The 22484-nt window shown below is 49.0% G+C and overlaps 3 protein-coding genes across 3 annotated transcripts; all 3 read left to right on the top strand.

Moving 5' to 3' along the window:
• Window positions 1-1204: 1204 nt before the first annotated feature.
• Window positions 1205-3070, top strand: LOC105102679 (metallothionein-1D). Its single transcript, XM_010996092.3, has 3 exons — window positions 1205-1539; window positions 2108-2173; window positions 2840-3070. Exons 1-3 carry the CDS (start codon window positions 1512-1514, stop codon window positions 2929-2931), a joined length of 186 nt encoding a protein of 61 aa, XP_010994394.1. The 5' UTR covers window positions 1205-1511; the 3' UTR covers window positions 2932-3070.
• Window positions 3071-5820: 2750 nt separating this feature from the next.
• On the top strand, window positions 5821-7590 carry LOC105102678 (metallothionein-1C). The gene is made up of 3 exons (XM_010996091.3): window positions 5821-6045; window positions 6604-6669; window positions 7361-7590. Exons 1-3 carry the CDS (start codon window positions 6018-6020, stop codon window positions 7450-7452), a joined length of 186 nt encoding a protein of 61 aa, XP_010994393.1. The 5' UTR covers window positions 5821-6017; the 3' UTR covers window positions 7453-7590.
• A 3559-nt stretch (window positions 7591-11149) lies between these two features.
• Window positions 11150-12884, top strand: LOC105102677 (metallothionein-2). The gene is made up of 3 exons (XM_010996090.3): window positions 11150-11306; window positions 11883-11948; window positions 12643-12884. The coding sequence occupies exons 1-3, from the start codon at window positions 11279-11281 to the stop codon at window positions 12732-12734; spliced, it is 186 nt and encodes a 61-aa protein (XP_010994392.1). The 5' UTR covers window positions 11150-11278; the 3' UTR covers window positions 12735-12884.
• Window positions 12885-22484: the final 9600 nt, after the last annotated feature.

Here is a 22484-nt window from a genome sequence, read left to right as displayed (position 1 = left end):
CTCTTCACTTGAAGAGGGATTGGCAAAGGGATATCAAGCCATAAACAAGAGAGTCCTGATCTTCCTAACAGATAGAGAAGGATCCTGCCATTTCTGCTGTCACCTGCACCAGGATTTACTGAATGTTTTTCTAATGATTCATATTTTCTTAAATATATTTATATAAAAAGCAGATTATTTATAGTGACTGAGAATGAGAGTCCGTCTTCTTTCAGACATTGAAGGGAAGGTAACCACAAAATTATATATATATAATATATATATTTATATAAATATACATATATATATTTTATCACTTTTGCCAGGATTGACTGCAAGGCAGTAGAGAGGTGCTGAAGACATACCTATGGGCCAAAGGGAAGCTTTCTCACTGTTTCCCTTGGGAAGTGACAGGAATCAGACCCAGGGCACCACTTCCCAATACTGGGACCCTGAGTCAGTAACTTTTTGTGCTGATGTAGTTCAGCCTTTGGGAAAGGGACTCTTAATTAGTATTTCCCTTTAGAATTGCCCTCAGAATTCAAAAGCAAAAGTGATTAACAAGGCTTGACACAGACTCAATGGTATGTAATTGTCAGGAATACTGAAAGGGAAATAACCTCTTGTTTTGCTTTGTTATTTAATGCCAGGTCTGCCTAGCATTTAAAATGATTTATGCCCTAAGAGCATCTCATGATTAGGGAACCTCCAGCCTGGAGTGGAGTGGACCAGCTAGGCTGAGGAATATTCTGGAAAGTTTAAGCAAAGGAGCATCCAGTCAAATGTGCCCATCTATCCATTCAGCCATGGAGAATGGAAAGAAGGGAGGGAGGAAGAGGTCTGCGCTCGCTGCGTTGCTGTTGCAGGAGAAACGCTAAAGACTATCATGGGAACAGGACAGGCAATGCTGAGGGAAGAGGAGAGAGGGGTATTGGGGTGAAGGTCACATCCACCACAGGTCTCTGCACTCAACTCCCGGGCTCCGCCAAGCCAGCCACTTAAGGGCGAGGCTGGGGTTGAACACGGACTCCTGGAAAGGGTGAAACTTAGGGCAGAGTTTCGGGGGCGGGGGTGGGGTGGGGGGTGGAGAAGGTGAGGACACGCCTCCGGCAGGTTTCCCGGAAAAGCCAGGAACCCCGGTGTCTGCAGATCGCGGAGAAATTGGGAAGGCGTGGGCAGGGAGGCTGGGCCACTGCTTTCCACCCGGCACACAAAGTCCCTCCGCGCTGGCGGGCGCCAAGGGGGAGGCCCCCGCGGTGCGCACGGAGACCAGCCGAGTTCCTGGAGTCCTGAGCTCGGCCCTGCGTGTTGCTCTCAGCCCGGCCCCGGTGGCTGCGGGCGGCGCGGATCCGCGGAGCGGGTGCAAGGCGGGGGGCGGGGCTTCTGCGCCCGGACCGGGGCCTCTGCGCCCAGGCCGTGCTCTCTGGGTATAAACTGAACACACTGACTCCTGGGCTCCAACACGCCTCCCACCGGACAAATAGATCTTCTTCTGCACTTTCTTTGGACCTCCTGCCTCACCTCGGCTCCAAATGGACCCCAACTGCTCCTGCTCCACTGGTAAGGGACCCCTGGCTTTGAGACTTAAGATGCTCCCTTCCCAGGCACAGGACAGAATGTCCCTGCCTTTTGAGATGGGAGGATTTTGAGTGTGAGCTCAAGTGGACCCTGGTCGTTGGTCCAGTGCTTTCTTCCTAGCCAGGCTCCTGAGTGCAATTCCAGTCTCCCTTTGCCTCTATTTTAAATTTGAGGCTGTCCTTCTTGAGGTCACCCAGCTGGTGAGGAAATTACTGTAGAGGGATCCAGGGCTCCATCCAGTTGCCAAGATTTGAAGGGAAGAGGGGACATCTTGTGATTCAGGTCATAAGGTTTGGCCTCCCCACCCCCATCAGTCCTCGTAGATTGAGTTTGGAGCCTGGAACCATCCCTGTGGAGTAAAATCGGGACGGGACCTACCTTCCCTCGCACCAGAAAGGGGAGGGGGGCGTCTCTATCTGCCTGAGTGGGACAAGAGCCCCCAGTGCTGGGTTCTGACAGAGGAGGAGGGTTTAAGCAGGGATTGTTGACAGTCTGCTGGAGCTCCTGCATCCCATGTCCTGCTCACTGATGGTGTTTCCCTTCCTGGCAGGTGGCTCCTGCACCTGCGCCGCCTCCTGCACATGCAAAGACTGCAGATGCACCTCCTGCAAGAAGAGTGAGTGTGGGGCCTTCTCTGGGAATCCAGGGTCTGGGCTGAGTCAGAGGAGGGAGCCCAGAGCTCAGCAGGCAGGAGCAGGACAGGGACCCAGCTTCCTTACATCCCATCTCTCAGCACTGAATCAGAATCTGACTTGAAAGTGCCATAAGATGACTGAGTCCCAGCTGTCATTCTAGAATGGTAAACTGAGGCCCAGAAATGTCACCATTAAGCTTTGAGGATGGAGTCAAAACTATCACCTAGGTCTCCTATCTCTGATACAGCCATCTAAACCCACCACCAATATGTTGAGCAAATTTATGTACATGAACTTGGTGACCACATGTGGCTTCTGTGAACTGCTGATGTAGGGCTTTCCTGTAGAGGCAGCTCAGAGATTCCCTGGCCCTCCTGGGAGCAGCTGTTTCAGGGGTTTACCTCCTCTCTGATCTTGAGGTCTTTTCTCACTTTATTTGATCGTTCTGGGGGCTGGAATTCCTTGCCCAGAGGCTCCAAGGCTTTCTGCCCTGTCCTGGAGTAGCCTTTTCCTAGTGTCAGGACAGAGCATACCATCCTAAAGTCAGGGTCCTGTGGGTCTGAGGGCAGCTTGCACTGGGCCTGCTGTTGGGAAGGGTGGTTCCTGGTAATACATGCTCTGACCCTCACTCTGCCCTCTCTCCCCAGGCTGCTGCTCCTGCTGCCCGGTGGGCTGTGCCAAGTGCGCCCAGGGCTGCATCTGCAAAGGGGCGTCTGACAAGTGCAGCTGCTGCGCCTGATGGTGGGGAGAGCAGGCCCCAGATGTAAACAAAACAGCATGGACAAACCTGCATTTTAAATTTTTTCATACAACTTGACTTGATGCTGCATTCCTTTTTCTATGAAATACATGTATTGTAATAAACGTTGTTGATTTTATTCTGGCTCTGTTTTGCTTTGCATGAAACCAGAAAAGTTCTAGGGATTTAGAGGGAATAGGCCAGTCACCTCCCAGCAAGAGAAAGTATACATGAGAATTGATGCCAGACAGATTACTGTATCTGCCCGTGCAGGGCGATGGCTATTCTGCTATTTGGAGGGTGTGGTGATCTTTATTAGGAAGGAGTGAGGCATTCAGTGACTTGGAATATATTAAAATGGTTTCTCTCCCTGGCTATTTTTGGAGGGAATTGCTATTTGGTATTCAATCAAGAAGAAAGAGTCATCACGTGGCCCAGGAGTTCTGTGCACACTTGCCTGCAAATGCCTTGTGTAAAGAAGGGTTTTTCAGGAGCCAGCCTGTGCTGAGTGCATGGGTTTTGGTGTCAGGCATCCTGGTTCACAGCCACCTTGTCAATTCCTGGCCTTGTGACCTGGGCAGATTCATGATAATTTCTTAGCCTCCATTTCCTCATTTGTATAAAGTAGATTATATTTCAATGTGGCAGATTACATGAGATGCTGTCCGGCTCCTAGCTAGGGTTTATAAACAGTGGTCATTTTGATGATTATATCTACCAACATTCGTGGGGACAGAACATTTTTATCTTCCATAAAGTTCCAGGAAAAAGCTCCATTGCATTGGAAGCATTACTCTGGGCTGAGGCTAGAAATGATCTCACCTTGCTGTGATCAAGTGCCAGGGTGTATGTGGTTGACCTCCAATAAGCCACTGGGACAAGATGCTGCCACATAATTTGGACAGAAACAAAAGCCTTTCCTACCCTTCGTGTCATTTGAACTGCATAGGAACCAGTAAATGAGTGAATGTGCAGTGGCTTAGGTGCTTTTGCATCGTTTCAGAGACGTTAAGCACCCCACCCAAATCTCATTGTCAGAGATCTGAACCTCTGCTATAGCTGACTCACTTGCCAAAAGTGGCTGATGATGTCCCTGGATGCTGGATCCTGCTTTTCCTTATTCAAATCTGGGAGGGTCCTTTGAGACAGTCAAATTGTGCTCCTGGCTGGAGAGATGGGGATCTGAAGCCCAGAGAGGTCACAGAGCTGTGCAGAGGGATCTCACTGCCTGCTCAGTGCTTTTCCATGGCTACCTCTGTGCCAGGTGTTCAGTGTCCTCATCTTTTGTGTGATGTCATGGTGCCCGGTGGTGGGTGAGGCCATGAAGCTGCAGTCAGCCTGCATGAGTGCAAGTCCCACCTGGGTCACTTATAGTCACATGACATACCCTCTCTGGCTCAGACTGTCCTGCTGTAAAAGGGCAAAATAATATTGTCTGGCTTGTAGGAGTAAGGAATTTAATAAATATAAAGTACCTAGAATGAAGCCAGGCACAGAGCATGTAATCTATGTCAGTTATTACTTTATTAATATCCTTAATAGCAGAGAAGACATTTTTCAACTTCCAGACAAGTAAGCCAGGGCTGATGTGCATGGCTGAGTGTTCCGTGTTGTCTTCACCAGTCACGTGAGCATGTACCATTGCCCAGACAGGGTTATCCTCCTCCTCACAAAAGAGGAATTGGCACTAGGGATATAAAGCCACCATCAAGGCAGTCCACGTCCTCCAAACAGATGCAGGAAGATGCATGGCTTTTCTGCCCTCACCTGCGCCAGAATTTTACTTACTTAATATTGTATGTATGTTGTGTGTGTATTATCCCCAAATTATTTATATGAAAAGCAACCTCTTTACCACTACTGAATATGAGAATCAGTTTACTTCTAGACATAGATAGTAGCCACAAAAAAATAATTATTTTCCTTTTCTAACACTTCTGTCACTGCCAGGATTGAGTGCAAAGCAGTAGAGAGGTGCTGAGGCCACACCTCTGGGCCAGAGGCTCTTTTTCTCTTGGGAGGTGACAGAAATCAGATCCAGGACATCACTTTTCAGAACTGGGACCCTGGGTTAGTAGCCTCCTGCTCTATTTAGTTTAGCCTCAGGTAAATGGGCTTCTAACTACTATTTCCCTTTAGAGTTGCTGTTAGAATTCAAAGAGCAAAATTGATTGAGCAAGGCTTGGCAGAGACTGCAGGAATACTGTAAGGGAAATATCCGCTTTTTTTTTCTTTGTTACTGAATGCCAGTTCTGCTCATCACCTACAATGATCGCTTCCCTGGGGGGCATCCATACTTTGGGAACCTCCATCCTGAAGTGGGGTGGACCCGTCAGGCTGAGGAAAGCCCCTGGAAAGTTTAGGCAAAGGAGCCTGGTAAAATGTGCTTATCTAACCATTCAGTCCTGGAGAATGGAAGGAAGGATGGGAGGCAGAGGCTTAAGTTCGCTGCGTGGCTGTTACACAAGAAACGATAGAGAAACGCTGACTAAAGACTATGCTGGGGACGGGACATGCAATCCTGGGGTCGGGGAGGGCGGTCTCTGCACACAGCTCCCAGGCTCCCGCCAAGCCTGGGACCTGAGCTAGAGGATGGGGTTGCACACGGGCTCCCGGAAAGGGCGAGAATAGCGGTGTGAAGGAGCGGGGTGGGGAAGACAGCCTGGATACAGGGGCTGGGTTCCGGAAAAACCACCTGGAAAAGTAGAAGGAGGAGGGTAGGGAGGTTGAGCCACTGCTTGCCGCCCGGCACACAAAGTACCGCCCCCCCCCCCCCCCCCCGGTCCACCGCGCTGGCGGTCGCCAAGGGGGCGGTTCCCGCGGTGCGCACGGAGCCCCGACGCCTTCCTGGAGTCCTGCGCTCGGCCGGCCGGCCCCGCGTGTTTGCTCACAGCCCGGCCCCGGGCGCTGCGGGCCGCGCTGATCCGCGGGGCGCGTGCAAGGCAGGGGCGGGGCCTCTGCACTCGGGCCGCCTCCTCTGGGTATAATCAGAACACGCTGGCTCATGGGCTCCAACACGCCTCCCATCAGACAAGTGCCTCTGCATCGCCCGTTCCTTTGGACCTCCAGTCTCACCTCGCCTCCAGATGGACCCCAACTGCTCCTGCTCCACTGGTAAGGGACTCCTATGAGTCTTGGATGCCCCCTTCCCAGGCAAAGGACAGAGTGTCGCTGGGATTAGAGAAGTGAGGATTTGGAGTGTGAGCTTAGGTAGACTTCTGTCGTTGGTTCAGTGCTTTCTTCCTAGCCAGGCTACCGAGAGCATTTCTAGTCTCCCTTTGCTTCTATTTTTGAATTGCGGTTACTGAGGATCGAGGCTGTCCTTTTCCAGTTCGCCCAGCTGGTCAGGGGACTGTCTAGGTCTTGGAGCTGTAGGACTTGATGGGAGGAGGGGACATTGCTCCTTGTGAGTTCAGGTCATAAGGTCCTGGCCCCAGCCCCAATCAGCCTAGGCGGGATCTGAAGCCTGGGACCTTCCCTGTGGAGTAAATCAGGAGGGGACCTATATTTCCTGACACCAGAAGAGAGAATGTGGGGCTTCTCTATCTACCTAATGGGACAGGAGCTCCCAGCACTGGGTCCTGAGAGGAGGGTTTAGGGAGGACTTGTTGACTCTGCTGGAGCTCCTGCATCCCACGTCCTTCTCACTGCTGGTCTTTCCCTTCCTGACAGGTGGCTCCTGCACCTGCGCTGGCTCCTGCACATGCAAAGACTGCAGATGCACCTCCTGCAAGAAGAGTGAGTGCAGGGCCTTCTCTGGGAATCTGGGGTGTGGGCTGAGTCAGAGGAGGGAGCTCAGAGCTCAGCAGGTAGTGCAGGGCAGGGAACCATCTTCTCTACATCCCCTTCACCAGGAACTGATTCAGAATCACCTTAGAGATGATTGAGACCCAACCTCTCATCCTAGAACAGGGAGATTGAGGCCCAAACGGGTTACCACCAAACATTCTCAGACCTGACACAAGAGCTAGTTCTCCTGTCTTCTGATTAACTTTTCTTAATCCTCTCAGGGACTGAAGGACTTTGTGGACATGAACTAGTAACCATGTGTGATTTCTCTGACCTAGTGCAGCCCTTTCCTGTAGGGGCAGCCCAGAGATTCTCTGGCCCTCTTGGGAGCTGTTCTGTCAGGGGTTTGCCCGGACTCTGATCTCAAAAAGTTTACCACTTCATTTGATGGTTCTGGGGGCTGGCTTTCCCTTGTCCCCAGGGCCATGTCACTGTTTCTGTAAGGCTCTCTGCCTTGTCCTGGGCTCCAGTGGGGCAGGCAGCCTTAATCTAGTGTCTGAGAGTAATTATCTCAGGGCAGAGCTGCCATTGTAAGGTCAGGGTCTTCTGGGTCTGGGCCAGCTTGTGCCTGGCCTGCTGTTGGGAAGGGTGGTTCCCAGTAATGTGTGCTCTGACCCTCACTCTGCCCTTTTTTCCCCAGGCTGCTGCTCCTGCTGCCCCGCGGGCTGTGCCAAGTGCGCCCAGGGCTGCACCTGCAAAGGGGCGTCTGACAAGTGCAGCTGCTGTGCCTGAAGTCGGGGAGACGTTGCCCCACATGTAGACAGAGCAACATGGACAAGTCTGCATTTATTATTTTTCATACAACCTGACCTAATGCTACATTTCTTTCTCTGTGAAATATGTGAATTATAATAAAAGTTGTTAGCTTTATTCTGGCTTTATTTTTCTTTATTTTATTTGGAAATAAGAGACTTTATGACTTCATGCCCACCAGGTCTCGGGTGGGAAATTAAGACTAGAAGTGCAGAGACCTGGGTTCTGAAGCAAATATTAGCCCCCATACACTGAGTGGGTTAAGTAGGTCAGGTTACCTCTCTGAGCTTCAGGTTCTCAGCTCAAAATGAAAGTATTGACCAGAGGACATAGGGCATCGTACATACACAGGTTCCCCTCTATTCTCATTATGAGTATTGATGTCACAGAAACTTCTCAACTTCTCATTTTCATTCTCTAGGGGACCCTGCCATACTCAGTCCACAGTGATATGAGCCTTCAAAAGTACCCAGAGGGGATGGAATCCAACTCCCCACTTGGTTGATTTCTGTACAGAGCTTGCTTCTAAAACATTATAGAGAGTCCTATTTTTCTTTTCTAGGACAGTTTCAAATTTAAATGAATAAAAAGAATTGCTAAGAAAAAAACTGTTAAAGGACACAATATCTAAAATTCATTTTTCATTTCCAAACACATAATCACATAAATATGTGAAGAACAAATTTTTTAAATTAGAGGCTTTTATATGCTGCACATATATTCGTTGAAGGCGTGCAGGAGTCCTGGAAACACCTCACAAATGCCCCACTGTGTGGATCACATACACTCTGTCCCCAGCATCCCCACAGGGAACATCGATCTTGGCTTGCCCAGTGCCACTGACAAGACAGCTACCACTCCTCACAGCTCCCTGTGGTGACTTGGCTCTGAATCTTTGGAAGTTCCTCCCTAGGTTAGGCTGAAATCTGCCCTTCCCTCAAAATCCAGCCTTTGGCTCTTGAAACCAGCCAAGGCATTGGATTTGGAGGGAATTTCCCAGCAAGAGGCAGTGTATCTGAGACTTGGTTCAGGATGAAGGACTTCATGTCTTCCTCTGCGGGGGGATGTTACTCTGCAGTTTGCAGGGCGTGGTGGTGTTTATTGGGAAGGAGTGTGTGCTGAGTGAATAGTAATATACACAAAGTGTTAGTCCCCTGACTGTGGAGGGAATTGCTATTTGATGTTCAGTCAAAGAGAAAGAGGAGGCCTGTGGCTCAGAAGTCAGGCCCAAGATTGCCCACAGGTGCCCTGTGTGAAGAGGGGCTTTCAGGAGCCAGCTTGTGCTGGGTGCATTGGTTTTGGTGTCAGGCATCCATGTTCACAGCCTCCTTGCCACTTCCTGACCTGGGCAAGTCACTGATAACCTCTGAGTTTCCACTTCCTCATTACTATAAAAGGGATTATATTTCAATGTGGGGATTAAGTGAGATAATGGTCTGGTCCTATCTAGGCTTCCTGAACAGTGGCCATTATGATCACTATATCCACACTGACATTTGTGCACAGAGAAGCCTTTTAGCCCCAAGAAGCTCCTGGAGAAAGGCTCATTGATTTGTAAGCATTACTGAGTGGAAATTAGAGATGACATTGGAACCTTGCCTTCTGGTGTCAAGGGAAGTGTGGATGACCTGCATAAGCCCTTTGGGACAGATGCTGCCACATCATTTGGACAGACACAGAAGACTTTCCCCACCTTGGTGTCATTCAATCTGCCAGGAGCCAGTGAGAGAGTGAACATGCAGGGACTGGAGTGATTGTGCCAATTCCAGAGAGGGTAAGCAACCTGCCCATGGTCACACAGCTCATAGTCAGAGATCTGAACCTACACCACAGTTGACTCACCTCCTGGCCATAGGATGCTATTATGATGTCACTGAATGCTGAATCCTGCCTCTCCTTATTCAAAGCTGGAAGGGTCCTTTGAGACAGTCCAGTTGTGCTCCTGGCTGGAGAGACGGGAGTCTGAAGCCCAGAGAGGTCACAGAGCTGTGCAGAGGGATCTTACTGCCTGCTCAGTGCTTTTCCATGGTTGACTCTGCCAGGTGTCGTGTCCTCATCTTTTGTGTGATGTCATGGTGATGGTGGTGGGTGAGGCCATGAAGCTGAAGTCGGCCTGCATGAGTGCAAGTCCCACCTGTGTCACTTATAGCCAGGTGACATAACCTCTCTATGGCTCAGTCACCTCTGCTGTAAGAGTGCAAAATAACAGCATCTGGCTATTTAAGAATTTAATACATGCAGCAACCTTAGAACAAAGCCTGGCACATGGTGATTAACCTGTAACATTAGATCTTATTTTATTATTATCTCTCATTTCATAGGAGATATTTTCCTCCTTCCAGACAAATAAGCCAGAGCTGGTGTGTATGACTTTGTTTCCGGTGATCCCTGAACAACCATGTGAGCTTGCACTGTTGCCCAGAGAGGGTTATCCTCTTTCCCATAAAAGAGGAATTGGCACTAGGGATATAAAACCAAGGTCAAGACAGTGGATGTCCCTGAAACAGATGCAGGAGGATGCCTGCCACTTCTGCTCTCACCTGCACCAGGATTTTATTTAACATTGTGTATGTGTGTGTAAATTTATTTATATGAAAAGCACTCTTTACCACTACTTAATATGAGAATTAGTTTCTAGACATAGATGGTAGCCACAAAAACATATACTTTCCTTTTCTACCACTTTTGTCACTGCCAGGATTAAGCTAATGCAGTAGAGAGGTGCTGAAGACATGCCTCTGGGCCAAAGGGACACGTTGTCACTGACTCTCTCTTTCCCTTGGGGAAGTGACCAGAATCAGGTCCAGGGCATCACCCCCACCACTGGGACCCTGGGTTAGCAGCTGCCTTCTACTCTAAGTAGCATTGCCTTTTGGAAACGGGCTCCTAAGCAGTATTTCCTTTTAGGGTTGCTGTTAGAATTTAAGGAACATAAGTGGTTAAGCAAGGCTTGGCACAGACTCCATGGTATTTAAATTGTCAGGAATACAGAAAGGGAAATAGCCACCTGTCTTGCTTTGTTGTTTAATGCCAGGGCTGCCTTTCTCCTAAAATGATCCCTTCCCTAGGGGCATTGTATGCTTTGGGAACCTCGGTCCTGGAGTAGGGTGACCAGCTAGGCTGAGGAATATTCTGAAAAGTTTAGACAAAGGAGCACCCAGTCAAATGTGCCCATCCATCCATTCAGCCGTGGAGAAAGGAAGGAAGGGAGGCAGAGGCTGTGTTCGCCGCGTTGCTGTTACAGGAGGACCGTTAGAGAAGCGCTGACTAAAGACCATCCTGGGGACTAGGACAGGCATCCTGGGGGAAGGGGGGCCAAGACTGGGACGTGAGCGCGAGGCTGGGTTGAACACGGGCTCCGGGAAAGGGCGAAACTTAGGGCAGAGTTTCAGGGGCCGGGGGTGGGGAAGTCGGTGAGGACACGCGTGCTGGTTTCCGGGTGGCTGCGGACGGTGTGGAAAACTGGGAAGAGGCGGGCAGGGAGGCCGGGTCGTTGCGTGCCGCCCGGCACAAAGTCCCCCCGCGCTGGCGGGCGCCAAGGGGGAGGCCCCCCGCGGTGCGCACGGAGACCAGCCGGGTTCCTGGAATCATGCTCTCGGCCCGCTTGTTGCTCACAGCCCGGCCCGGCGCTGCGGGCGGCGCGGATCGGCGGGGCGGGTGCAAGGCGGGGGCGGGGCCTCTGCGCCCGGGCCGCCTTCTCCGGGTATAAACATAACACGCGCGCTCCCGGGCTCCAACACGCCTCCTGCTAGACAAGTAGATCGTCGCGACTCTCTTTGGACCTCCTGCCTCACCTCGGCTCCAAATGGACCCCAACTGCTCCTGCTCCCCTGGTAAGGGACCCCTGGCTTTGAGCCTTAGGATGCCCCCTTCTCAGGCACGGGACAGAATGTCTCTGGGGTTAGAGAAGGGAGGATTTTGAGCGTGAGCTCAGGTGGACTCCTGTCGTTGGTCCAGAGCTTTCTTCCTAGCCAGGATCCCAAGAGCATTTCCAGTCTCCTTTTGCCTCTACATTTGAGGGTACTGAGGCTCCAGGCTGTCCTTTTTGATGTCAAGAGACTGTTAGACTGGGACCCAGTGCTCTGTCCTGGCCTCGGAGCTGCCAGGACTTGATGGGAGGAGGGGACATTGCCTCTTTATGGTTCAGGTCTTAAGGTTTTGGTCCCCAGCCCCAGTCTGCCTGGTCAGAATCTGGAGCCTAGGACTTTCCCCGTGGAGTAAAATCAGGAGGAAATCTACTTTCCCTGGACCGGAAGAGAGAAGATAGTGTTTCTCTATCTGCCTGAGTGGACAGGAGCTCCCAGAACTGGGTCCTGACAGAAGAGGAGGCTGAAGGGAGGGATTGTTGACTCTGCTGGAGCTCCTGCATCCCACGTCCTGCTCACTGCTGGTCTTTCCCTTCCTGGCAGGCGGCTCCTGCACCTGTGCCAGCTCCTGCTCATGCAAAAACTGCAGATGCACCTCCTGCAAGAAAAGTGAGTGTGGGGCCTTCTCTTGGAACTTGGGGTCAGGGCTAAGTCAGAGGAGGGAGCCCAGAGCTCAGCAGGCAGGAGCAGGACAGGGACCCAGCTTCCCTACATTCCTCCCTCAGGACTGACTCAGAGGTGAATAAATCTTAGCAATGATTGAGTCCCAACCTCTCAATCTAGAAAGGTAAACTGAGCCCAGAGTGGTCACCAAATATTGTCAAAGATGGATGCAAGACTAGAACCTAGGTCCTCTGTCTCCTTATGCAGCCTTCTGAGCCTTCCAGTATCCTAAGCTCTTTATACGTGAACTTGGTGACCACGTGTACTTTTTCTAATTGGCTAGTGCGGCCCTTTCCTGTAGGTGCAGCCCAGAGCTTCCCCAGCCCTCCTGGGAGCAGTTCTGTAACAGGTTTGCCTCCTCTGATCCAGAGGACTTTCCTCACTTTATTTGTTGTTCTGGGTCAGCCTTCACTTTCCCAGAGGCCCTGTCACTGTGTCTCCAAGGCTCTCTGCCCTGTGCTGGGTTCCAAGGGGGCAGGCAGCCTTTTCATGTTGTCAGAGATCATTTGCATCAGGACAGAGCACCCCGTCCTAAACTCAGGGTCTGGGCCTGGGGACAGAGCTTGCGCGAGGCCTGCGGTTGGGAAGGGTGGTTCCTGGTAATGTGTGCTCTGACCCTCACTCTGCCCTCTCTTTCCAGGCTGCTGTTCCTGCTGCCCTGTGGGCTGTGCCAAGTGCGCCCAGGGCTGCATCTGCAAAGGGGCGTCTGACAAGTGCAGCTGCTGTGCCTGATGTCGGGGAGACCCTGTCCCAGATGTAAATAGAGCAACGTGGACAAGCCTGCACTTATTATTTTTCATACAACCTGACCTGATGCTACATTCCCTTTTTCTATGAAATCTTTGAATGACAATAAAGTTACCTAGACTCTCTGGCTTCAAACGCCTCACAATGTGTTGGGAACTCGGGACTTGGGTTATAGGGGAGCCTGCACTGGGCAATGTCAGGAAGAATGGGCAGTGGAAGGCGGGTGGGGTCAAGGCATCCTGCCATCTGGCCAGGGCTCAGCTCTGAGTTTTGAACTATGGCAAAGTGTTTCCTCTCCTACCTTCTAGAGGGTTAACTGGTTCTGGCCCTTTCTTGTGTATCTGTGTCACTGCCTATACTCACTCAATGCCACCAATGATGTGCCTAATGTATGCTCAGACATTGGGTTCTCAGTGGTGACATAACAGCAAGTGTACAGACTTCTGTAATTACAGACAGAATTATAGACAGTGACTGAATAGAACAAACAAAAGGGCTGTGACGGAGAATACTGAGGGGTGAGCCTGAGTGAGGAGACCTCTGTGCTGAGATCTGAGAGCTGCAGTCCTGCCGGAGGGGAGGGCTGGAGCACTGGCCCTGGAGCTAAGAAGAGCTTGGTGTGTTCAGGAAAGAGACAAAAGGCCATTGTGTCAGGGACAGCATGGGAGGGGAGTAGTCCAAGGTCACTGTGGGGAGGGGAGAGCAGAGACCCATTCCTCTGAATGACTCCCTCCTCAACTGCTGAGCTGAGTCACTTAGAGTGTCCCTGGGGCAGGGGGATAAACGTGGAGTTTGGGATTAACAGATACACACTATTATATATAAAATAAACACAGGGACCTACTCTATAGCACAGGGGACTATATTCAATATCTTGTAATAACCTATAATGGAAAAGAATCTGAAAATACATATATGTATGTATAACTGAATCACTTTGCTGTACACTTCAAACTAATACATTAAAAATCAACTATACTTCAATTAAAAAAAAATGTCCCAAGCCACTGGCCCACTGCCCCCTTCCCAGCCCCCAATCTGATTTCTTAGGCCCATGATGAGTGGGGGGAACTCATTTTTTCACAAGTACCTGAGGTTACAATCCCCTGACGTGGTCACACGGAATCATTTAGTGAAATGCACTGAGCCTCTGCCAGGAAACATTTCCATCCCAGTTGGTATTTGGAGCCAACTGCCCCAACATGTGGCTGCCTGTACTGGGGGCCTAGGGAACCTGGAGATACCCGGTTCCTGTCTGTCTGTGGAGGGAGAGGCGGGCAGGCCTCACCCTGCAGGATGTGGCAAGTGTCTTCGGAGAGAAGAAACCAGGCTGAGAGGGTGGTTGCAGCCTCTCTGTGGGCTCCAGCTACGGAAACTACCTGGGTGTCACACGGGCTGATGTCCTGGCCACTGTTTCCTGGTAAGAGAGCCCAGCACGGACCTCGTGGGGCCTGGGCAGAGGTGCAGTGTGGCACTGCCCTGTTCAGTCTGGAAGTCCTGGTGCCAAAGTCACAAATGTGTCCAGTGGTTGTTCTTTCATAATTCTGCTTTGGAGACACGGCTGCCAAACCTCTCTGGGGAAGAGTACACCATGTTTTCACTGGGCCTGATAAACACACCATCCATCTGGCAGCTTTTTTATTTTCCAAGTCATGTCTGAAGTGGCGTCTCCCTGAGGGGCGGGCCAGTCATGACCATTATGGACGTTTGTGGGATAGATGCATGTATAATCATTTTGTAAAAATTTGATATGACAACATAAGAATGCTTTGTTTTATTCCAGAAGTCATGACCTTGTTTACCTGGTAAAGCAGTTAAATGCATCAGCTCTGGAGCCAGACTGCCCGGCTAGAAGCATAGCTCCACTACTTAGGCAAGTTTTGTGGCCCATCTTTGCATCACAGATCTCATTTGTAACGTGGGGACAATGATGTACCCACTCCTCAGGGTTGCTGTGAGGTTTACTGGGTCCAACATGGTCCCTGGCACATAACTAGGGCTCAATAAGTGTTACTTCCTTCTGAGTCAGGCGGGTGTCTGACAATCAGTAGATGATCCATAAATGCTCTCCACTTGATTCAGTGAGCTCTTATTAGGTTCCTGCTGTATGTGAATCAGTGTGCTGGGCACTGAGGGGGAAGGTAATGTATAAATAAGATCCAGTCCTTTCACTGGAGGAGGTCTTATTCGAGTGCCTGTTGAATTCAGGGAGCATTTGTTTATCACCTCAAGATTTTTTTTTTCCCACAAAGGAGTTGGAAGGATTAAGAGAAATGAGCAAGAAATGGGAAGACTGCCAGGCTTGTAGCAGTGGAGCCATTGTCAGGCTTAGGCCTGGAAGGTGAAGGGAAGGGGCTGTCACTGGACCGAGACCAGTTGTGGCTGTAGAAGAGGACACTCCAATGGGAGCTGTAAACTTCAGCTAGGCTGGCATTCAACCTTGCAAGAAGGGAGCCTGGAAAACGCATTCTGTGACCTCCTGTCCTCCTTCTGCCATCTCCCGCCAATGTGCCCATTGGCTGAACCCAGCCAGATACTGTTGGATTCAGATACAGCTCCCAGCCACTCCCTGGCTTATTAGGGGAGGGTGGAGAGCGGATCTGGAAGGCACATAGCGCACCCACAGACAGGGTGTGCCTCTATCAACGAAGGCCACATGCATCTCTTCCTTGCAATCTGGAAGAATGTAACTAATCCAAGGATGAATTCAGTTCAAAGGGTTGGAGGGAGGGAGGGGGTCAGGGATGACGGTGGAGGCTTTGGATTGGGGAGGAGGGACACTGCAGGCATTTCTGCAGGTGTGGCCAGCAAGTCTACTCAGAGCCCCTGAGGGGTGGCGGGTGGGAGGAGAAGCTGAACTGCACACCTGTGTGTCCCCACAGCACACTCACCTGGCCCCACCCATGGCATCACAATACCTGCTGGGTATTCAGAGTGATCTCTGAGGCACTCCTGGGTGGCTGAAGGCCCACATCCACCTCCTGCCCTGGGCCAAGCTAAGACTCCAGCAAAGTTCCCAGTTCCCTGGCCCCCGTATCCTACCACCACACCCAGCCCCTTTCTGGCCCCTTCCCTCCTCCATGGTGGCCTTTCTCCCTCCCTCTGCCGACGCTTCTATTTAGCGGGAAGCAGAGAAGTTGGGGTATGTTGTAAAGGTTGGCCTCAAGGCCAGCAGTAGAGACTTCTCAGGGGTCAGAGATTCCTCCTCTGAGCCTCTGCCTCTGACTGGACAGACTAATTTTTGAGCACTCAAGGGAGGAGGCAGAGGCAGGATGAGGCAGACAGTGTTGTCATCGAGGCTTGGGTGATACGTAAGGACTCAATGGACTAGCCCGTTGGAAATTCCAGAGGTTGCCTTGGAAAGCTGGGGATATAAGCCCCATCACCAGCCACCCTAGCCTGCCTGATACATCATTGTCATGACTGGGGGTGGGGAGCACAGCCATCACTGGGGGTAGGGGTACAGCCATATGCAGGCTGCCTAGACTCAGCTCTGTCTCCAAGACACCTCCCCAGCACCCCTGCACCCCTATACACCCAGAGCAAGGCTTAAGCCAGAACCTCAGTTCAGTGACCTTGGGTCACCCCAGCTGGGAAGCTTTGCCAGCATCATGTGATCCTTCAGAAAGGGAAATGCTTTGCTCAGAGAAGTGACTCTGGGGGTGGATTCAAGCTTGTGATGGTCATTGATCAACTTAGCTGTCCAGCATCCATCCCCCAACTTCCTTTTGGGGAACTCCCTCTGCTTCCATTGCATGAAGACTTGGAGGGAGGGAACTCCAGGGGTCCAGTTAAAAACCTAGAGGTCCAGACCCTTGCTCTCCAGGGAGCCTCAGCCAATCAGGCATTTCCTGGAACTCGAACATGGGCTAAAATGAGTTCCAAGGACATCTGTCACAGGCATATGCACTGACTAGACCCTTTGGGCCCCGGAGACCAGGCCTGTGGATCCCGCATCCCAATCCTATGGCATTTCCTCGCTCCAGCCCTTTTTCCCAGCCTGGTCTCGTGGTCCCTCATCTCTTACCATCCAGCAAATGACTCAGCTTCATTCTACTGCTTGTAACCAGGGAGTGTGGAGCAGATGTTGATGGGGCAAGGGGGCTTCCTCCATGGCATCCCCGGACCGCACACTGTGCCCAAGCCTGGCCTCACCAGATGCCAGGGCCTGCGGCTCTGAGGGCAGAATAAGACCAGGAGCCTGGACATCACTTCCCATCCTGAGCCCCATTCTGTCTTGCCTGGGCCTGTGAGACACACCCATGGGTGAGGTTTTATCTGAGAAGGTAGGTGTTTCCTTCCCTGAGGGCCTGCCACTCTCAGGCTTGGGAAAATTACTTTCCTGGCAGGGATTCAAAATTTGTACAGTCAGATGAGGTTCTTATGGCCCTAAGGGTCACATGGTTCTGGGTCCCTGGTTCTCATGAACAAACAAGGCAGAAGCCTCAAAGGCAATCTTCCCTAGAGGGAAAGTTCCCCAAAAGAGCAAGTGTGCAGGGCCCTTGGCATCCCTGACTCTCCTTACAGCACGCCCACCTCAACAGCATAAGAAAAGGCTTGCAGATGGGGAAAAAAGCCTTATTTGATCATTTCCCAGATAACGGGGAGCCATGAAGGGTTAAGAGGCAAGGAAGCAATGTGGCTGGGGCTGATCATGCATTTCTGGGTATTTCCACTGTGTGGGCCTCTTACAAGCACTGGTTAGTAATGATGACTAAGAAAGTCTTCACCCTCCAGGGGCCCTTTGTCCATAGTATGGGTATGGGGCGAGTCAAGAACACAGATGAATTCAACAGAGGGTGACAAAAGGCAATGTAGCATCAAGCAGATGCCACCACTTCCTGCCACCTGCACTGCTGCCAGGCTGGGCCAAGCCACCATCTGCCCTCTCGTCTTAGTTTCCTTCCTCATCTCCCTACGTCTGCCTTTGCTCCCCTGAGCCTATGCTCAGCCCAGCAGCCAGAAGAATCTTCTGCTCAAAACCCTGCCCTGGTCTCCATCTTATTCCCTGTGAAAGCCAAACCCCTCACGAGAGCCCACAGAGCCGTCATAGAACCTGTGGACACACCTCCTCTCTTGGATCGATGGACTTTTAAAGTTCTGCCACTCAAATGGATGCAAAATGGTATCTCATTGTGACCTTAGTTTGCATTTTCTCAAACATCAGTGCTATGGAATATCTCTTCATATGTTTATTGACATATATGTTTTCTTTTTCCCTTGAGAAATGCCTGTCAATATCTTGTGCTCATTTTAAAAAAATTAAATGAAGCCCATACTTTATTCAGATTTCCTTCTTTTTTATCTAATGTCCTTTTTCTGTTCCAGTATCTCATCCAAAATATCACATTCCACCCAGTTGTCAAGTCTCCTTAGGTGTCTCTTGGCTGGGACAGTTTCTCAGACTTTCCTTGTTTTTGGTGGCCTGGACAATTTTGAGGAGTGTCGTAGGATGCGTCTCCACTGAAATTTGTCTGATGTTTTTCTCCTTATTAGATTGGGGTTATGGATTAGGGGGAGGACGACCACAGAGGTCGTCACCATCCGGTATCAACTTGGCTTAGCACTATTGATGCTGACTTTGACCACCTGGCCGAGGGAGTGTTTGGCAGGCATCTCCCCAGTACAGGAACTCTTTCGGCCCCCTCTCCATGCTTTAATTCTTTGGAAGGAAGTCATTCTGTACTTCCACATTTAAGGAGTGGGAGGTTATGCTCCTTACGGGCAAGCGTCTACATTAATTATTTGGAATTCTTACACAGGAAATTTTTTTCTTTCTTCATTCATTCATTCAATTATTGTTTATTTATGTCAGCATAGATTCATGGAGATTTATTTTACACTTTGGATTATAATCCAATAGTATTTTATTTTATTGCTCAAATTGTTTCAGCTTTGGACATTGGGAGCCCTTTCAATTGGCTCCTGTGTCTCTTTGACATACTCCTATCTTTGTGGGTTTTTGTTCTTTCCTTTTTAAGAGAAAATCACTTCAAATCAGATCGTTTCTGTTTGTGCCTGTAATTATTATTTTTCTAATGGAGGTACTGGGGATTGAACCCAGGACCTTGTGCGTGCTAAGCATGTGCTCTACCACTGAGCAAACCCGGTTTGTGCCCATTTTTTATGGGTTGTTTGTATCCTTCTATTGTGGTATAGGTGTTCATCATACACTCTTGATAATTGGTTTTGAAATTTTTTTTCTTTAATTTTTTTTAAAAATTTTTAGGGCATAATTAGGTTTACTTATTTATTTATTTTTAGAGGAGGTGCTGGGGATTGAACCCAGGACCTCGTGTATGCTAAGCATGAGCTCTACCACTGAGCTGTACCCTCCCTCCATCATACACTCTTGAAATTCATTCTTTGTCTAACATCATTTGACGGGAAAATGGTCTTACTTTTAAAGTAGTCAGCTTTACCAAATTTTATTATATAGTCAGTTTTTTTGGTGGCTTGATTAAGAAATCATTTGCTACTCCAAGGTCTAAAACATATTTGAATGCCTAAAAATATCTAAAGTATAGCTTGCAAAGTTTTGTTTTTAAATTGAAGTTATTCATCCATCTGGGAATAGATTTTTGCGACAGGGTTGAGACAAGGATCCAATTTCATCTTTTTCCTGGTGAGCGATCAGGTCCATTTAGTGAATGTTCCTTCTTCTCGTCACTAATCAGACTGGTCACTTCTGTCACATACCAAAGAGCCATAGATGTGTGAGGCCATCTCTTCTGGGCTCTCTTTTCTAAAGCTTCAGAGTTAAGCCCTGATGTCTAGTGGTGATAAGCTCCCCGTCTCTCACCCCTTACTCCCAACGCCCTGCTATTCTTCAGAAATGTCCTGGGTATTTCTGGCTCTTTGCTCTTCCATACACATTTTAGAATCACCTTATAAAAATTCCATGGAAAATTTCCTATGGATTCTGATCAGAATTGCACTGAATCTACAGATCAATTTGGGGAACACAGACTTTTTTTTTTCCTTTTGGCTTAAACAACAGAAATGTATTTTCTCACAGTTCTTAGATCAGGATGCCAGCATGGTCGGGTTTCGGTGAGGACTCTTGTCCTGGCTTGCAGACAGCTCCCTTCTCCTTCTGTCCTCACATAGCCGAGGGAGAGAAAGAACAAGAGCAGGCGTCTTTAGAATCCGAAATCTTCCCATCACAAGGTGCTAGAACTTCAGGGGAGTGACGGTAGATATTCCGTGACCAGAAGTTCTCCAGGGAAAATGTGCATTCATACACATGAGCACATAAATTTACTATAAATGTTTAATGATATAGAGATTATGTAGCCCACAATTTTGAAAATATCACGAAATATGCAATACTCTATTGTCTGTCTCATCTATTGATTTTCACAGAATGCTTTAATTTTTGCTGAACTGTTGTAACTACAGCCAATCTATGGTTTGCAATTGATGAATAAGTGCAGTTTCTATATGAATGCAGGTTCATATTGTTATTTTCATTAATAACTAAATTTTTTTAGTTTTTTTTTTTTTGGTGGGGGGAGGGAGGTAATTAGGTTTATTTATTTTTTTCAGAGGAGGTACTGGGGATTGAACCCAGGACCTCGTGCATGCTAAACATATACTCTACCACTTTGAGCTACACCCTCCCCCTTCGTTAATAACTAATACGAAAGCCACATATGGTCTCCATTACATATCCTTTTTCCCCCCTTTTACGACCTTTTAAAAATATAGAACCATTCTTGGGGCATTCAAAGACAGGCCTGGGGCCCAATTTGGCCCACTAGCCATTATTTATGGCTTACACCTATTGTACCTAATTGATGAACATACTATATAAAAGTGTAGTACTTTGCATCTCTTCCCAAGTCTGCGTTCAGTGACATCACATTGGTAGCTTGAAATTGGGCAGTTTTTACAATGCCTAAGTTGGCAAACACCAAAAACCTGGGCTTAATTTATTGTTTATTGATTGTTGATTGGATAGTGGTGATGGTTGTAAAACTCTAAATATTCTTAAGCCCATGGAATCATATAATTAAAAAGGGTTAAAATGGTAGATTCTATATTATGTATACTTTACTACAATTTTTAAAATTGTGTTAAAAGGAGAGAGAGAGAGAGGAAGAGAGAGAGAGAGGGAAAGAGAGAAAGATTGTGTAGAGCAAATACAAATTAGAGGGCCAGATTTGATCAATCTGTAACTCCTGGTTGGGGCATCCTTGTCTGGGATGCTAGTTTTGGCTTGTTTCCCTGCCACCTACACAAATTCTGCTCACACTTCAGGGATTGGCCCAAATGTTACCCCTTTTCATTCCCCAAGGCAGAAGGTCCAGCAGTACTGGGTCTACTCTCCCACGTGGTGGCAGCGAGCCGGGATCAGTGATGACTGTCCTTTGAGAGCCTCCAGCTTATCACAGCCCCCACCACTCCCCATTTTCTTCTCTTCTGGTTCACATCATCCCTCTTTTATTAACTCCCCAGCCACGTAGGCATCTGAGACTTCAGCCCCTATAGACTATCATTTCCTCAGGGACAGCCATGGAGTCCGTTTTCCTGTGTTCTCACAAAGTTCAGTGCGGCAGCATTACTTAGTGATTCCTCCGTGGAACAGAGACTGGGATACAGAAAGTAGAGACCCAGGGAGCCCGGGTCTCACCTCACCAGGAGCGGGATTTTGTTCTTTGTTGGTTTAATCCAGGGTGTGTCAACCTCAGCATTGACATTTTCGGTCAGATACTCCCTTGCTGTGGGGGCCTGTCTTGTGCATTATAGGGTGTTTAACAGTAACCCTGGCCTCCACCTACCGGATGCCAGTAGCACTTCCCTAGTTGTGACAACCAAAACTATTTCCAGATATTGCCAAATGTCCCCGGGGGAGGTGGGGCAAAACAATCCCCAGTTGAGAAAACTGGTTTAATTCATTGAGTCATTTACCTGGTCAGTGCTTTCTTAAAATCATAGCCCTAGATAATGGTAGGGGGGGGGGGGATCATAAGTAGGTTGAAGGCTGAATACAATTTTTAAATCAGCAACATAATTTAGCTACGGTTACCCAGAATTCTACATACTCCCCCTCCCAGCATCATAGATCCCAGCTCTGGTTCCAATCTGCAAGTCTGAACACTTTATAGTTTGAAAAGGGATTTGACTTTGTTTACTGGGTGTTTTCTGCCACCTGGTGGTCATCTCATTCATTGCAGGCTGGGGAAATACCAATTTAGTCAACCAACCCAGCACATCAAAAGGTTAAGACAATCAGACTTAACTTTCCTTAGCTCTTTGAAAGTAACTGTAAGTTCATAGTTGACAGACAGGAAACAGTGGAGAAACAGTTTGGGAAAACAGGTGGAGTTAGCATGAGCTGATATAAGCACTGGTAAAAGCAGTGACCCTCCTTTTTCCTAGGGCCTTAGGCTGAATTTTTAGGACACTGACTTTGCTCCCAACTTCCCTACAACTAAAGGTCCTATTTGGAATGTGTTTATAATTTTTAATCAACCACATTTGAATTCATATTGTGAAGATGTTTTTGAGAATTTCATAGTACAACTGGAGATAATTAGACATACTTAGGATGCCATACAATGGGGATATCTTGTATTAAAGCAGCGTTTTCCAAATTTGTCTGACATTAGAAACAAAGTGATACAGCAGGCCTAAGGCAGGGCCCTCTGGGGACTGTTAGCAGCAAGGAGGTCTGGGGGACTTCAGTGTCCTGGAGTGTCAGAGCTGTCACTATGGTGACTTGTGGTGCTG

This window comes from Camelus dromedarius, chromosome 9 (genome assembly GCF_036321535.1).
Source record: "Camelus dromedarius isolate mCamDro1 chromosome 9, mCamDro1.pat, whole genome shotgun sequence".
Classification (NCBI taxonomy): Eukaryota; Metazoa; Chordata; class Mammalia; order Artiodactyla; family Camelidae; genus Camelus; species Camelus dromedarius.
The sequence above is the reverse complement of the archived record's forward strand: the minus strand, read 5'-3'. Positions and strand labels throughout refer to the sequence as shown.